Source organism: Sapajus apella, unplaced genomic scaffold (genome assembly GCF_009761245.1).
Source record: "Sapajus apella isolate SASKATOON/1434 unplaced genomic scaffold, GSC_monkey_1.0 scaffold60, whole genome shotgun sequence".
Taxonomy (NCBI): Eukaryota; Metazoa; Chordata; class Mammalia; order Primates; family Cebidae; genus Sapajus; species Sapajus apella.
Window position 1 is genome coordinate 1566344 of NW_022437000.1, and position 16670 is coordinate 1583013.

The following is a 16670-nucleotide window of genomic DNA, read 5'->3' on the forward strand; positions in this document are numbered from 1 at the left end:
TTGGAGTAATTTGTTATGCAGCAACAGATCACGAATGTAGTTATTATCACTGTCATAAAAAGACTAGGCCTAATGGGCAGTGTGGCTTACAAAGCCCTGTGTGGTTTCCCTCTACCTTTCTTTCTGGCCTCATCTTTACCAGGAGAAACCTCATTCCTTCCATGCCATTCTCTGTGGTCTTTTACTTCTTCACAGATGCCATGCTCCAAAGAGCTCTAAGAGAGCAGGGGTTGTCTTTTAAATTGTTCATGATTATTTCTCAGCTCTTGCCCACAGTATGTGCTCAATAAATATTTTTGGAATGAATGAACCTTGAAATTCTGTGAAGATCAAATACTTTAATTTTTGATCAATCCACGCTTTTGAAGCATGAAAATAATCATGGACAAAATAGCGTGTTTAAAATATGCTTTTTAAAGGGGCAAGTTAAACAATCTTAATTGTATCTCAAGTTAGATTATGATGCCACTCAAGAATAATGAGCTGCATACCTATACTAGAAGAGACAGTAATGAAAAAAAAAAAGACACTGATTCTTGCAACTAAAAAATTCACAAGTCTTTCTCTATGTTGTATATGAAAGATGTTAGGAAAGCCTGAAAGCCAGTGTGGAGCAGAGCAGGCTGTCGCAGGTGAATTCATTTCCATTTCTTTAACTGGAGATCTGATCTGCCACTGGAAACGTGGCTTCCGTATACCTCCTCTTACAGGAATCTAATACTTGCAAGCCCAAATAGTGAATAACTACAGAATTTGAAATTTATTTTATATAAGAAATGAGATGCACACATCCTTAACGTTACCAAGTAATAGATCTACCCAGAAGCAGAAGTGCTTGAATATTCCATGGTGTTATATTTTGCCATTTTAAATTTTTCATTAGGATTGAGATGCCTTTTGGTCTCACGTAAGGACAAACGAGGTACGTCTTCAGGAAGAAAATGTTCATTTATTTGCTGCCCAGAGTAAAAGCAAAGCTGATACTGGAAAAACACTGTGATCTTCAGGGACAGTCTCACGTTTCTTAGGGGAAAGACTGGGTAGTGTCAGGTATCAAGGTTTTTAACATCTCCCCTAGATCTCTTCATAATGCCAAGTATGGGAAGGCCAGTTTCTTAGGAACTCCATCTAGTGGCTTGATATAAAAAATTGTCCTGCCTCCTTGTCTTCTGCAACTGGGAGGCACAAGACTTCAAGTGTCTGGTGAAAAATAATGAAGTCTTTTGTCTTGTCTGAGTGAGGAAATTCTGCATTATGCAGGCATATGTAATCCCTTTATTCCTGTTCCCTGGAGGAGAATTACAGTGAGGCATTTTCCTTTTCCCAGTTGGGGTTAATGTTATGCCCTCTCTACCTTTGAAAGTAAAACAAGATGAGGACCCCTGAGGATGATTCAAATGTGGGAATATTCTTCAGCAAACACACATTCCCAGTTGCAAAAATATTACCCCTGGTTTCTTGCCAAGCCTTTGAGAAAAAAAAATATATGAAAGATTGAGCCTTTTTCTCCCCCTGCATTGCCTTTGTGCTGTGGAATTTCAATTGCTCCTTATATGACAGCCATATATATATATATCTTTTATGGAGGTTGGGAAAAGAGAATCATGTCTTGAAATTGTCTCTATTTTTCTTGACATTTCTCCATCTAAAATATTTTAAAATTGGCCCAAAGATTATGGTTATAAGAGAGATCTTTGGAGCTTTATTAGCCTTTAAACACCACTAGTTGTTTATAGACACAGTAGCAGGGGGTCCCCGCTTCTTTTCTTCTTTGTCTCCATGTCTTCTTTCTTAATGTCCCAGAACAGGGGTGGGGGAAAAGCCTACACATTCTGTAATGAAAGGGAGAGGCCTATGAGTCTTCAAATTATTTTCACTCATTATAGAAAAGTTAGATTACACATACCATCGGTATTAAATGTAATTCCCATCTAAAGGAACTGCAGTATAACTTTGCAGAGCATTACATTTGAGGGATTTTGCTCAAATCTCGAACTCCACAAGTAATACATTTTAAAGTATTATCCGAGGTTGGTTAATGTAATGTAATCACATTAGCAGACAACAGGAAAATAGTCTTTCAGTGGTAATCATGTAAAATTATGACAGTATAACTAAGAGAATAGATAATGAGTATTTCCTGGAAATGGCTCTTACCTGACTCCACTAGAGTGACAATGTGATCTTCCCAAGTAGAGACAACAGCGGATGCTAATGGGTGAGCTCCTCGGTAATGGCCTCTTGCTGAGATGAGGAAACAGCTGCATTTTTATCCTAGTGGATACCCACTCCTTTGTGAATCAGCCCTGTCCCAAGTAAATGGATCTGGCTCTTTCACAGCAACCATGACTTAGTTCTTCCCAATCTTGTGTTATTCATAAAAATGTTTTCATAGAAATGTGAGTACATGGGCGACCAGAACTTCATTGTAGGCAGAAAATAAAATAAACCTTGAATATCTTTATCTTAGGAACTTATACCCACACTATACACAAAAAAGAAAAATTAACTCATGAGAAATCCATGCCTTTAGTGTGTCTATTAAATTTCAGCATAAAAAATGTCTGCAACCCCGCATCATTCCAAATTTAGTGACCCAACTACTGACTCAGAAACGTGCAAATTACAATGGAAAGGCTAAACTATTTACTACAATAAAAGTGAAATTTTGTAAATATTGGCAGAAACGGTACTGGCCAATTTTCAAGAGATAGGTATTCTATTTTTTATACGACTTTACACTCCAGTGACAAAATAACAAAAGAAAGACCTTGTTAAAATATCTTCCCATCTCTATGGTTTTGTCTCTCACAGAAAGTCATATAGCTGGAATCATACAGTATGTGGACTTTCCAGGCTGGCTTCTTTTACTTAGTAACATGCGTTTATGTTTATACCATGTCTTTTCATGATGATAGCTCATTTCTTTTCCATGCTAAATAATTATTCCACTTTCTGGATGGACCACAGTTTGATTATCCATTCTCCTACTGAAGGACACCTTGGCTGCTTCCAAGTTTTGGCAATTATCAATAAAGCTGCCATAAACATCAATGCACGTCTATGGAGACACATATCTATGCATTTCTATGTGCCTTTCTATGTCTGTAGAAACAGTAAAAAGATCATTGGTTGCCAGGGTTTGTGGTGAGCGAGGGATGAACAGGTGGAGCACAGAGGATTTTTAGAGCACTGAAATTCCGCTGTATGGTATTGTAATGGTAGACACACGTCATCACATATGTGTCCAAACCCACAGAATATTCTATACTAGGAGTGAACCCTAGTGTAAACTACAGACTTTGGGCGATAGTGATGTGTCCGTGTAGGTTCATCACTTGTAACAAATGTGCCGCTCTGGTGGGGATGTTAATGGTTGGGGAGGCTGTGCCTGTGTGTGGGCAGACGGCACATGGGAAATCTTTGTACCTTTGCTCCATTTTGCTGTGAACCTAAAACAGCTCAAAAAATAAAGTTTATTTAAAAAAAGCCAAAACCTCCCAGGTTGGGCACGGTGGCTCATGGCTGTAATCCCAGCACTTTGAAAGGCTGAGGTGAGTGGATCACCTGAGGTCGGGAGTTTGAGACCAGCCTGACCAACATGGAGAAACCCCGTCACTACTAAAAATACAAAATTAGCCGAGGTTGGGAGGCAGGAGAATTGCTTGAACCTGGGAGGCAGAGGTTGCAGTGAGCCAAGATCTTGCCACTGCACTCCAGCCTGAGTGACAAGAGCGAAACTCCACCTCAAAAAACTCAGTAGCCCTTCTAATCCATAACACTATTATATTCACTTTTGGGTTTATCTAAAAACAATCTATAAATCACATGTTATCTCAATAAAATATAATATATTTTGATTACCACAAATCAGATACCATCTAAAAATGTGATTAGAATATATTATTTTTGTTTAAGTTAGTTATATTTTGCCACTTTTAGATCTTTACTATTTTATGTTTTATGCAAAACCATAAAGACACATATCTTGTCTCCTTAGTTTATGGTTCTCTGAACACACTTAATTTTCATCTGTCTGCCTAGTTTATTTGCAAATAGTCCTTCAACTACCCTAACAGAGTTTTTAAGGGTCTGGAAAATCTTAAGAAAAAGCCAGTAATAACCAGGCAGCCTTAATAGAATTGCAAAGACAAATATTTATGACAGTAATTCTCAATACTCTATTTTCTTAAAACTTGGGATTATTCATACCAAAGGCTGATAAAAAAAGCCTGCTGCTATCTCAGGGAGCTGGCACAGACCCTAGGCTGCAGGGGTCTCTGCGTTTCTCTCATCTGTAGGGTCAGTCCACTACCCTCCCTTTCCACTGAGGAGTGCAGCTCAAAGGTCCAGGGGACACTGGAACACACTCAGTTCCTCGCAGCAGTGTCGAGGGTGTCTTGCTAGTTCAGCCCAGAATGCAGAGCTGCAGAGAAATAACATGACCTTATCCAAGGCTGCTGAATAGCTGGGCTGACCTATGGAACAATAATTCTGAAAGGAGAACTTTCCAAATGGGAAAAAGCAAACGGTGTGAAATGCCTAGCATGTGAAACACACTCCAGAGATATTTCTTGAATGAATGCATGAATTCTTAGGGGCACCTTCTGTCAGGGAAAAAATCCAGCTAATGTCATTTAAGAAATTGCAGATTAATAAATACATAGTGATTTTATACATATGTAAGTAGCATATAAGTTGTATGTACAGTCATTACATGATTCTTTTAAAATGATGAATAAGACAAAAACTAATCTACGTATTTTGTTAAACCTGTTTAAGTTTTTTCTGTAGTAAGTAGCATTAAACTAAAGACTATTCCTTAAGGCTTAAAAATTATTAATACAAGCGCATGGCAAAGAAAGCTATGTTATAAAACCAAATGTCAGAATGTAAACATCATATGAGACTGAGCATTTGAAAGGTTATAAAGATATTTTCCCTGTTAAGGAGGTACTCATGGCAAACCATAAAAGGATGGAAATTTCAAAAATAATGTAAAATGTTTAATTGTTTTATTTTGACATTTCTCTATTCATTCAGCCTCGCAGGAATGATAATGCATTTTGCTCAATTTCAGGGCTTTGAATTAGAGGAAATCTCAACAAAGGTAGGGACGCTTTTGAAAGCACATTGCTATTTATTTCTGATTTTGCCTGATGCGGAGAAAAGGTCACTGCCTTTTGAAAAGAAGCTTTCTTTAGTAGAGCTGAACGATATAGTCTAAGTCAGAACAACAACAAATTTAATAGCAATCTCGGATTTTATAATTCAGGTAGTGGAACATTCTCTCTCTCAATCCTCTTCATATGAGTCTTAAAAAACAACAACACAGATGCCTGTTTGTGCCAAGCCAATCATCTGCATTTTAGCATGGGCCAGTATTCTCAAGTTCTGTAAAAATAGACTACTTTTTTTTTTTTCTCATCAAAGGGTTCTCAAATATATCCAAAAATTCATTTCTATTTCTCAAAACATCAATTAATTCAAAAAGATACAAGAACATGAATTAAAGATGATTATATGTAGAAATGGGTGATTCTACCTGTGAGTCACATACCTCAGGCACTAGGGCCCTTCCTCCCTGAAAGACTTCTTCCTCTGTGGGCTGGAATTTCCTGCTCATAGTAATGTATATAACATACTTTCTGTTAGAATAATGTGGATCCTGTTTCAAATGGAAGATGGATATTTGGAAATGTGGGTCCCCTGAGAACTAAGACCCCTGGCAGCTTTCCAGCTTAATTTCCAGGCCTGAGAGCTGAGGGCTCTGTGTCAATATGACTTGACTTGTCCAGGAAGGTAAAGCTGTTAACCAGTCAGCAACCTCACTGTTGGCTTCAGGCACTTCACCCAAATTCATTTATCTGAACTACAGACTGCCGGGTCAACCCCCTTCTCCAGACACTAGGTCGCTCAACTGGTCAAGCTAGACACCTACAAATAATTGGTATTCATTAGGATTTTTGTCAAGAATCTACCCAATGGGGTCCATCAATCCCAAACTTGAAAAAAATAGGACGTATAAAAATCAGTAGTATTTGTTTGTTAAAGGTAATACACGTGTCTGGTTAAAAACCTAAAAGGCACAAAAGGAAAAATAAATTTCGTATGTGAAGAGGATAGCAGAAGGTGACCATTTATTTTTCTTCTTCTTAGATCACCCAAGTCAAGAAGGAGAATGAAATCAGAAGGGCAAACCCCCTGTAAAGAACGGATAACTCAAATGTTGAGCCAAAGTCGGGGAAAGAACATGGAAAGCAGTGGAGAGGTACCAGGCAGGTCACTTTCCCTACCTGGTCCTCAACTACAGCACTGCCGTCTTCAGAACAGTACTATGACTTGTCCGTATCAACATCTTCAATAGTCAACTCGTATCAGGAATTCTGCCTAATCTCAAACAGACCTCCATCCTATGGATGCTGAAACTCAAACCCAAAACCCTACAAATAGCCACCTCTGACCTATCCCTTCTGAGATACTGTGAAGACAACGAGGCAGCTTCCCTTACTGGAATAAGCGTTAAATTTCACTGTTTGGTCAATGGATTATTCAGACAACCTTTTTAAGGTAGACGAGAAAACTGAGGGTCAGATGTGTGAGTTGTTCAAGGCTACAGAGAAGCAGAGCCTGATGCCAGCCAGGGGGGATTGAACACCAAGCCTAGTATCCCCCAGGAGAACTGGGGGGGACCTGAAGATCGCCTCCTTCCCACTCCCATGGAGTAGACACGAGAGCTGAGAATTTAAATTAATTGCCCATTTACCCAGCCAGGCCTCCAGAAACCTTAAGTCAGGGAGTTGCTTTGTTTAATTTTTTCCCAAATATTTGTCATTTTTTGAAAAGTTATCCTAAGATACTAATATTTCATAAAAGTTTCCCCTTCTTTTAGTACTCTGGATTTAAAGTTTATGTGATTTATCTCTATCTGCACACAAATTAGGACGAATGCCAACCTGTGATGTTTGCCAAAATGATCCAACTCAGGTCTTTTTTTCAAGCCTCCGTATACTTCTCTTACTTACCTCCCTGGCGAGGAACCTCTTGGATGAGACTAAAGACAATAATTCTACGAAAATAACAAACCTAGAAAGTTAAAAAGTGATAGAACACTAAAGCGGCAGTCTCTGTCAGGCTTATTTGTATCTAGGTAGACCCATCTATTAAAAGATGGAATCTGCATCCCCTTTGTCTTAAAGCCCTTTCATTTTGTAAAAGCCCTCTTTCAAAATGCAAATGGTCCTGGGAGACCCTACTGCTAAGTTACCCAGGAATCCTTGCAGAGTTTAATCCACAGGCAGCAAGGTTGGAGCCTGGGAGAGCAGAGTCTCTAGAGGCAGTAAGAAGACAGTGAAAGAGTGTGGAGAGCTTTTTCTCCTTCCCTATGTTGTGGAAGGTTATTCGAATCAATTGTCCTGAGGTTACTGCAAATATTTTCCTTTTTTTAAAAAAATCACGACTCTCCCTCTTCATTTTCCTTTTAGCTGCTATTGTTCCTACAAAAACAGCATAAAGATGCCCACAAACACCCATAGACACAGATCCAATCTCTCCTTGACTTTTTAACTAATGGATCATTTTATAATGCAGGTATAGTATCACTGCCACTGTTACTACTATGATTAGTGGTGAAATGATAAGTATTTCTAAAGCATCAGTTTGAGATTTTGCATTTGCCCTTAATTCATGCAGAGACTAGTGTAGAAACAATGAAGAAACCATTCCCACAGAAGAAAAAGCGAAATGGCTTTATAAGATCAAATTTGTATTTAAAAAATTCTTTTTTTTTTCTTCAAATTATGCCTTTTTATTTCCTGAGATTCACAAGGTAACATAGTTCCGGCAGTTCTAAAGCACTGCCTCTCATTTTGCTTTATGCTGGGCTGTCGTAAAATACTATTGGCTCTGGGTATCCCCTAACTACACCATTGTTGGGCAAGTTTGAGGGGTCTATATTCCCCGATAGTGTTAAAAATATTGCTTATGTACATTATGTAATTAAAAAAACAAAAAAAAAAACACTTCTGTAGATTTGAAAATCAGCAACTAAATTCCTCTGGTTCCATGTTAAATAGAAGAATGTAATTTCTAGCATTATTGTGTTTGTGCTTGAAAATAATTTTGAGAAAAAAGTTGGAGATTCTTAGCCATCCAATCTATTCAATTTTATGACATTGTGTACTTTTAAAATCAGTTTTCATTGTCGAACCAATTAGCTGAATCTGTCAGAAAAAGTCTGGCTTTATTTTTCAATTCAAATAACATGTAACCACACGCCCTTGTGACAATCATGTTATTTCTAAGGCCCAGCTCTAAGGTGGATAGTTTTGGGAAGGAAGTTATCCATAAAATTGTCACCTGGATAAATAATGAGGCATGGCCCCATGGGACCCTCCATTTGGAGAAAGCCAGGTGGGAACGGTCCTTTTACTCGGCAACCCAGAGGATTTTACATCCAGATTAATACATAGCATAGTTTCTGGATGAGTGAGAATTTTACCTTTCTTTTGTAAACTGAGAGAGGGGTAAATAAGGATAGGAGGGTGAAAAAGGTAAAGTGACAGATCAGTTTTAGGAAAGAGTTCCTAGGGAAGTGAGGCCTGGATATCTCTTCTTTGCAAGATTCTGTTTCTGCCTAGGAAAGACTCTGGGAGCCCATTCATCCAGACGGCCCATTCACACTCACTGCAAGGCAGGGGTGCTGGACAGGTGAGTAAGGTCCCTGTAGTTCCTGACTTGAAAGGCAGATTCTCATTGCAGACTCTGAGAGTTACGATGTCCTTGTGGGTAGTTTCTGGTTTGAGGGTGATTTTCTCTTTTTAGTGAGTGGATCAGCATTGCTGTAGGACCCTACCATGAACTTGTCTGGTGTAGGTGCAGCTGGAATCATGATCCTGATGTAACATGTGTGGTTCAAGGCCAGCCTCACTGCGTGATCTGATGGTAACCAGGATGGAGTTACCAGTCAGTCGGGAGCAAGCCTGAGTTGGAACACAGGTTGTCTATTTCAATGAGACCTTGTCTGTGGTGATAATATGCAAGCCCCAGAAATAATTATTTTCATCACATAACAGCTATTCCAACACATACTAAACTCTATGCATGAATGTCAGCCAATGTAGCGAGAAATACTGTCCTGATTAGTTAGGAATGTTTTTTATATACAAATTTTAGGTAGTATTATAAAGTAATAATAGTTTTAAAGATCATACATACTAAGCTTTATTTCCTCATACTGTCTTCCGAGTTATAGTAATATGCATTCTGGAGAGAATGCTTTAACGTCTGTTCCTAATAATGAATCTAGTAGAAGGGAGCTAGAACTTCTTACCACTCACCACAGGTTTGCAGGGGTCTTCCTGGCATGAATCTGTCCACTAGCCTTATGAGCGATCCTACCTCTAGCTCCCAATCTTGAGTTGTGTCATTTACATATGTTTATATAATGTATGTATCAATAAATACTATTCCAAATGCTTATGTGTTTTTATACTCATCATGTTACTGTATAATATAACATAGTCTTATAAAATACTTCAGCAGGTTGCTTAATTTTCCTTATTGATGCTTCACTTCAGGACATCTTCTAGAAAGTAGCCTTAAAAGTATATGTTCATAAGGCATTCTAAGAAGATTGGTATACTTTTTATCTTTTCCAGATTTTTAATAAATGTGTTCTTAATAGATTAATGAATTATAATGAAAAAGTTTTCTCTTTTACCGTTTATCCTTTAGATTGTGATTTCTCCTTTAGATATCACAAAAGATATAAAACTGTTAAAAATAACAGTAAGTTATTTTCACCTTTTGGTAAATGTTTATACTTATCCTTTATGTTTAAATACTTGAAAAAAGGCCTACTGAGCTAATAAAATATTTTTTATTTTTAGAAATAACAATAATGTCTTTGATGTTATTTATAAGTATATAGAAACTCAAAGCTACTTTCTGGCAGAAAGTATATGCTGATGTGATGCCCAGAACATTAATTCATTTTTTAAAAAAGCTGCTTTTTGATTAATATAACCCCACTTGTGTTTAAATATGTATCAATATTAATTGGTGTTACCTTAAGATTTTAGTGACTGCAGTCTCCTTTTCCAGAAGGTTCCTTGCTCTGATGCTGAAAACAGACTTCCGAAGCTGAAAATTGTAAGAGTATCACTTTAGTTTCGGAATGTTAAGAAATCATACACTGTCAAATCATTCAATAGATGACATTGTTAAAACACGAAACACGGATATTTTCACTAAAGCATCGTCATACAATCCATTCTTTTCTATTTTTGCTTTCATTTGGGCAGCGCCATGAACAAACCTGTGAGGCCCCATGCCCCAGCCATGGATGGGGTGCATGGGCTGTGCCTCTCTGTGATAATGGCCTTCGTCTGAACAGGCTTTTTCAGTTTCCAAAGACTTTAACATTGACGCTCATGCTGGACTCCTTATTTGTCTTTGGCTGGTGCAATGTTCTCTAATCCACATTATGTCTGCTGCAGGTTCTTTGCCTATAACCCAACTCTAATCTGAACAATGAGTTTAGGAGTTGTTTTCCTTGCAGACATGGGGACGAATGAAATGGCCATTCATGGTTTCTCGCTAGTTGGCGATGATAAGATTATTTCAGAGAAGAGAACTAAGGAGAAAATCTTCCTGGATGTTGGCTATAAATTTGAAGATACACTCCCCAAGCTCAGTTCTGTGTGGCTTGCTAGTTGCCGAAGTCAGATTGGTGGACGGTGTACAAGGAGTTAATGCAGGCAGAAGAATGGCAAAGAGAAAACAGGGAAGTGGGCCATCATGTTCCCATCATAAAAAATAAATAACTAGATTGATAATAGTAACTAACTAGAATAAATGATAACTAACTGGAAAGTGTGACTCCAGGAGTCAGACTGAAGATAGTAATTGAGACCTATTCATTTTGATCAATAGATTAGATTGACTGAGAACTTAGCATGATGTTAGTGACCATAGGAGATTTAGGGTAATTAGAATTTGGAGTTCTTGGTTTCTAGAAGTGAATAGACTAGATAGGAAAACAAGGGTGGGACACATGAGGTCCTCAGTGACCAGTGCAGTGCAGTAGACAGCACAGTGCTAGATGACATGCAGAGGAGAAAAACGAAGAGGGGAGCTGGAGCTCTCTGCGGTGGAGCAGCGAGTCTGGACCGGTCGGCAAAGGCTTCATTGAAAAAGTGGAGGTTATACTGAGCCTTGAAGGAAGGTTAAGATTCCTAAAGGCAAAGTTGGCACTGGACGAAAGACTGAAGCAGACGTATGTGCACAGGGCAAGTTAATTTGGGGCAAACTACCGGTATAAGTGCTGTGCTAGCCAGATCTTGGAACCAGGCAAGTGGAAGAAGCCATACAGAGCATTCTGTGTTTCAAACAAAGTTGAGGGGGGAAAATACCCTCAGAAGACAGAAAACTCTGTATTCAGTAAAAACAGACCACCTCGTTAGTTTCTTTTCAACAAGGGCTAGGTATGTTGAGGTACAAAGCCACAGCATCCCATTCTAAAAACAAAGCTATGAACAGATGCTATAATGTCAACCAATGTGTTCATAAAGCCATAGTGGAGAAGAACCAGAGTCACAGACAGGTCTTTTTAGTCACAAATGACAGCCTAGAGAACATCGTAACTAGCAATTCACTTTTCACATTTTACAGCGGATACATAATAAAGGTCAGGCCCATGGAACATACTGGCAATTTCCCCCTCATGAGCAAAGGTGGCTCATTCATTTTTCCGTTCAAAAATGAAAAACTGAATTGGTTTCATTATTCACTAGAACTCTTAGGAGAAAAGTTAATGTATGGATGAGGAGACAAGAGAGGATGCCATTTATCTGGAAATTCCATTTCCTTGGTAGCTCGTACATGCTATTTCCAATGATGTCTCATGAAGCTTTCCTACTTCTCCCCTCCTGTAAAGAGTTGACTTTTGGCATGGATTTAACACGTCTGAGTTGACAGCTCAACTCCTAAGGAAAGGTGCTTAGAGCTGCTTTTGAGGACGGAGGACTCAGCTGGCGGCCCTATCATCACGGAGCATCTGCTCTTTAGACACCTAAGAACACACATAGTCCTGAGACAGACCCAGGCACAGAGGCTGACTGAGTTTTAAGAGAGGACTCCGGATCCCACAACTCTTATTTCATCTTCATAGGACAATAACATGTGCCAGTTGTCTTCCCCTTAGTGGAAGATGACAGCCTGAATCCAATCACTTACCTACTGCCCCTGCAATTTCATGTTAGGGAAAACCTTTGGAATAATATCTGGTACACAATTGCCTAAATGATTTCTGCCCTGCACAACAAGATTGCTAAAAGGCTACTGAATGGCCTCTGTTCTGAGCTTGAACTGATTAAGACAAAATACAGTATTAATCCATACAAGGGAGTACTTGAGAACTGTTCTTTAACGCCAGAGGTAGCAGGAAAATAAATATTATAATAGAAAAACATCAGATTTAGCTTTGGAATGTACTTTTTTTGAGACAGAGTCTCACTCTGTTGCCCAGGCTGGAGGGCAGTGGCGTGATCTCCGCTCACTGCTACCTCCACCCCCTGGCTTCAAGCAATACTCCTGCCTCAGCCTCCCTAGTAGCTGGGATTACAGGCGTGCACTACCATACCTGGCTAATTTTCATATTTTTAGTAGAGATGGGGTTTCACCATGTTGGCCAGGCTGGTCTCGAACTCCTGACCTCAAGTGATCTGCCTGCCTCAGCCTCCCAAAGTGATAGGATTACAGGCGTGAGTCACTGTGCCCGGCCTTTGAGATATTCTTAAAAGAAGGAAAGGACACACACACACACACACACACACACACACACACACATATATATCTTCTTTCATATATCTATATAGATACACATATATGTCTTCTTTATACATATGCATATTTGATATATATTTGATGTGCTAGATATGTATTTAGATCATTATGTACCTTAATTATTTTTTTCTACCAAATAAAGATGGCCTTTAGTGATTATCTAGTTATTCCCTTTGTTTTTCTTACTTCTATAGCAAAGCTTTGCATACATTTTTTTTGGCAAAGGGCATTCTTAGACTGTGCTATTCGTCACAAAGAACTCAGAGCAACGCTGCTCTGCATTGCCCTCTTCTGGCACTAAAAGATATTGACAATCACCTGAAATAATTAGCAAAACAAAGAATACAGAGATCCATTTCATGATAAGTAATTTTAGATCTGGAATTGTAAATTACACCTATGAAAGAAGTCAGTAACTGCTCATTCTGGATCTAAACATGTCAGAGATGTGGAAATAAAAAAGAAGGGGATGAATGAGGTATTTACAAAGAGTTTGCTTTGAAAAAAGTCAGATACGTTGAAAAATATTTTCTTTGGTTTTCTTTGTAACCGAAAATATCCAACAGCCTCAGATAACAATTCTTTGACAGAATTAATAAAACAAGTAAATTTAAATGATCAAACAGTATAGAGATATTTTAAAAGTCTTGAACTTACACATTTCCAGAATTACATACTTTAACACATAATTCAAAAGCTTCAGATCAATTCCCATAGAGTTATTTGTAATTGAATAATTTGGGCCTGAAAGACATTCGAATGTATGAATTTTCCTGATTTTTTGGTAATGTCTTTTAATTATTTTAATCTACCCTAAAAAAGGATGATCTACAGGTTACCCCTTTTTTTTCTCCTTAAAATAGAGGAAGCTTGGCCATTTGACCTGTAGTTTTCAACAGTCTGGATTTTTTTTTTTTTTTTTGACAGTCTCATTCTGCCACCCAGGCTGGAGTGCATGCAGTGGCATGATCACGACTCACTGCACTCTTGGCCTCCTGGGCTCAAGCAATCCCCGTCTCAGCCTTCTGAGTAGCTGGGACTACAGGCACATGCCATTACACACAGCAAAGCAAATTTTTTTTTTGGAGATGGGGTTTCTTCATGCTGCACAGGCTGGTCTTGAAATGCCTGGGTTCAAGAGATCCTTCTGTCTTGGCCTCCCAGTATACTGGGATTGTAGGAGTAAGCCACCACACCCAGCCAAGAGAGAGTCTGGATTTTGCTGAAAGCGCACTCTTGGTGCAGTTCAACACACTCCTCTATTTCCTGAAAATTGGCAGCTGGATCCAGAGGTTTCATCAGACAGACTCTGGTTTGATCTCTTTGGCAAGGCCATAGGTAGTGTCAGATTCTTCCACTGAAAGGCACAGAATGTGCTTCTTTTTGTGATGTTATGGGTCTTGATGTTCATTCCTCAGATCCATTGATTTCATTCAGTTTGCAAAACTGTCATTTCTTTTTCATTTATTAGCTGGGATAGTTTTATAATGAGGTGCTTTCCCTGATGTATTACTTGGTTACCTAGTAGCAAAATTAGTATGGAAAAGGCAAGATAAATGCTTGATTATTGACTTTTACTTATTAATTTTATATGGTTAATTAATTTTCTATCATCCTCTTAAGGTAACCAATTACCATTTTTAAAATGTCATTATGAACTTAAGAGTTAAACATATTTGATGTTTAATGAATTTCAGTCCATGTCAATTATCATTCTTACTGTAAGTCAAATTATCTTTACTGGGCTCACTGGGAATTTTTTCAAGTTGGTCAGTCCACAGGTTCTTTTTATATGACCCTTGTACTCTTTGACAAATCTTCCTGGTTCCTAGGTATGACAAGGTGCTCCAAGATCATCTTGCACATTTCCCATGCAAAATCAACCATTTTCTTCAAGAAGCACTGGCTTACTTATTGGAAAACTGAAACATGGGGTTTCAAAAACATATCTAGAGTCCACGATGCTCATTGCTATGGAGTTGGTCACTGTTTCAAGGATTTTGCCTGGGTTTATTCTGATGTTTTCAATTTAAATTCAGGACTCAGAAGTTTTATTTTTACCTAAGCTTTTCTATATGATATCTGTATCTCCTGTTTTCTCCACAAAGGGCACTCTTGATTATCAAGAGCACCAGGGACACCAGAATTAGATTGTCTCATAGTGACTCAGTTTTATTTCACATTTCATAAACAATAGTCTCAGAATAAAAATACCTAACACAACCAAGAAAACTACTGAATGTTTTAAGGGTGGGCATAACTTCTTACCATTCACCTCCTCATTTGTATATCTGTACTCTATCCATTTTAGAAGAAATAATTATTATATATTTTATTCTTCATGCTGACCATATGTAGTCTTAGTTCTTACATAGGACTGTGAATTTTTATGCCAGATGTTTTAAGAGTCCCTTTTGGAGTTCATTTAGGTTATCTGAAGCATGTTTTTTAGTATATTAAAGGTTCATTGAACAAGATAATTTATATCTTACATTACTCATATTCTTCGATCTTGTTAACAGCTTCTCTGACCTTGAAAGTTGAAAGTCAGTTTTCTGGATGGAAAAAAATCTGGCTCAGATATTCTTTCCCTGGGCATCCTATATATGTTACTCTACATCCTTCTGACATAAAGTATCACTGCTGAAAAACCTGATGATAATTTAATGTTCTTTCCTTTATAAATCACTTGTTCTTATTTGGGCTAGATACCAATTTTTAAAAAAAATTTAAATTCTGTCATTTGTCTGGTATATGCATGGTTTTTAATCATTTACATCCAATATTTTTAGGTGTGTGCTATCAATATGTGGTTTCAAATCGTTTTATGTTTCAGAAAAGTTTAGTACACGTTTTCGTCTCTTGCTGTGGTTTTTCTTCTTTAGGGACACCTATAATGCAGATGCTGGACATTTGACTGTCTTCAATTTGTCATTTTTATTGCAAATCATTTTTATCTCTTTCTTCATTCCTTTTTGATTTAAAAAAGTTTCCTCCTCTTCATTTTTTATTTTTCACTCTTGAATCATCTGAAGTCCTTTTATGTTCCTTCTAGCTTAGTCTTCATTGCTTTAATTTATAACTTTTCTGAGTTGGGGCACCTCATTTCTGAGTTTTTCTAACTTTTATTTATGTTGCTATTTCAACCTTAGGTAATTTTTATGTCTTTTAACTAATTTTTCAATAGTATGCTACAGTTTGAACTGGTTAGAGTGTGTTTTTATATGTTGCTTTCCTTGTCTACAGGGATAGTATTCTGCTCATTTTTTTTTCTTATAATAACATTTTCAAGCAATTTGGCTTTGATAATTTTTTCTTTCTCATTTTTAAACAAAATTAGTTTTCCCAAACAGTTTAGTATTTCTCTGTTAACTTCAGAGTTTCCTCTTCTGTTGTTTTAATATAGTGATCAAATATGGTGGCTTTCTTTCTGAATTTCCAAGCTCTGTTTCCCAATCCTCCTCCCCCCACAAATTTGTCTAGTTCTCCTTTTGTCCTTTTCACCATGTCCCTGGCCTGTTCAATTTTGATTCCACTCCTGGATTTTTTTTTAAATCTCAGAATGGAGCTAAGAAGATGTTTTACTTTTCCATAAACATTGGATGCTCTGTAACTAAGCTTCGTTTCCTCCCACAGACACTAATGCTATACAAATCATGTGGCTATTGGTTTGTCTACACTGCTTTTATTTAGGGTTTGTGGATTACCAAATTTTATGGTAAATATTGACTACAGATTTGGGGTTTTTATATGTTGTTTTTTTTTTTTTTCTTCCCATGTACGAATTCAAGATTAAACGATGATGTCAATACCTCTATCATCTT

The 16670-nt window shown here is 37.8% G+C and overlaps 1 protein-coding gene across 8 annotated transcripts in view; it reads right to left on the reverse strand.

The window, feature by feature from the left end:
* Positions 1-16670, reverse strand: part of NALCN (sodium leak channel, non-selective) — a 368748-nt gene that overhangs the window by 62696 nt on the left and 289382 nt on the right. For 5 of the 8 annotated variants that reach the window (XM_032246166.1, XM_032246167.1, XM_032246165.1 and 2 more), the window contains 2 exons: positions 10070-10143; positions 2158-2244 (listed from right to left, as the gene is read on the reverse strand). In XM_032246166.1, coding sequence (XP_032102057.1) covers positions 2158-2244; positions 10070-10143 — 161 coding nt within the window. The remainder of the gene's footprint in view (positions 1-2157; positions 2245-10069; positions 10144-16670) is intronic. The other 3 variants (XM_032246168.1, XM_032246172.1, XM_032246170.1) reach the window with 1 other exon arrangement.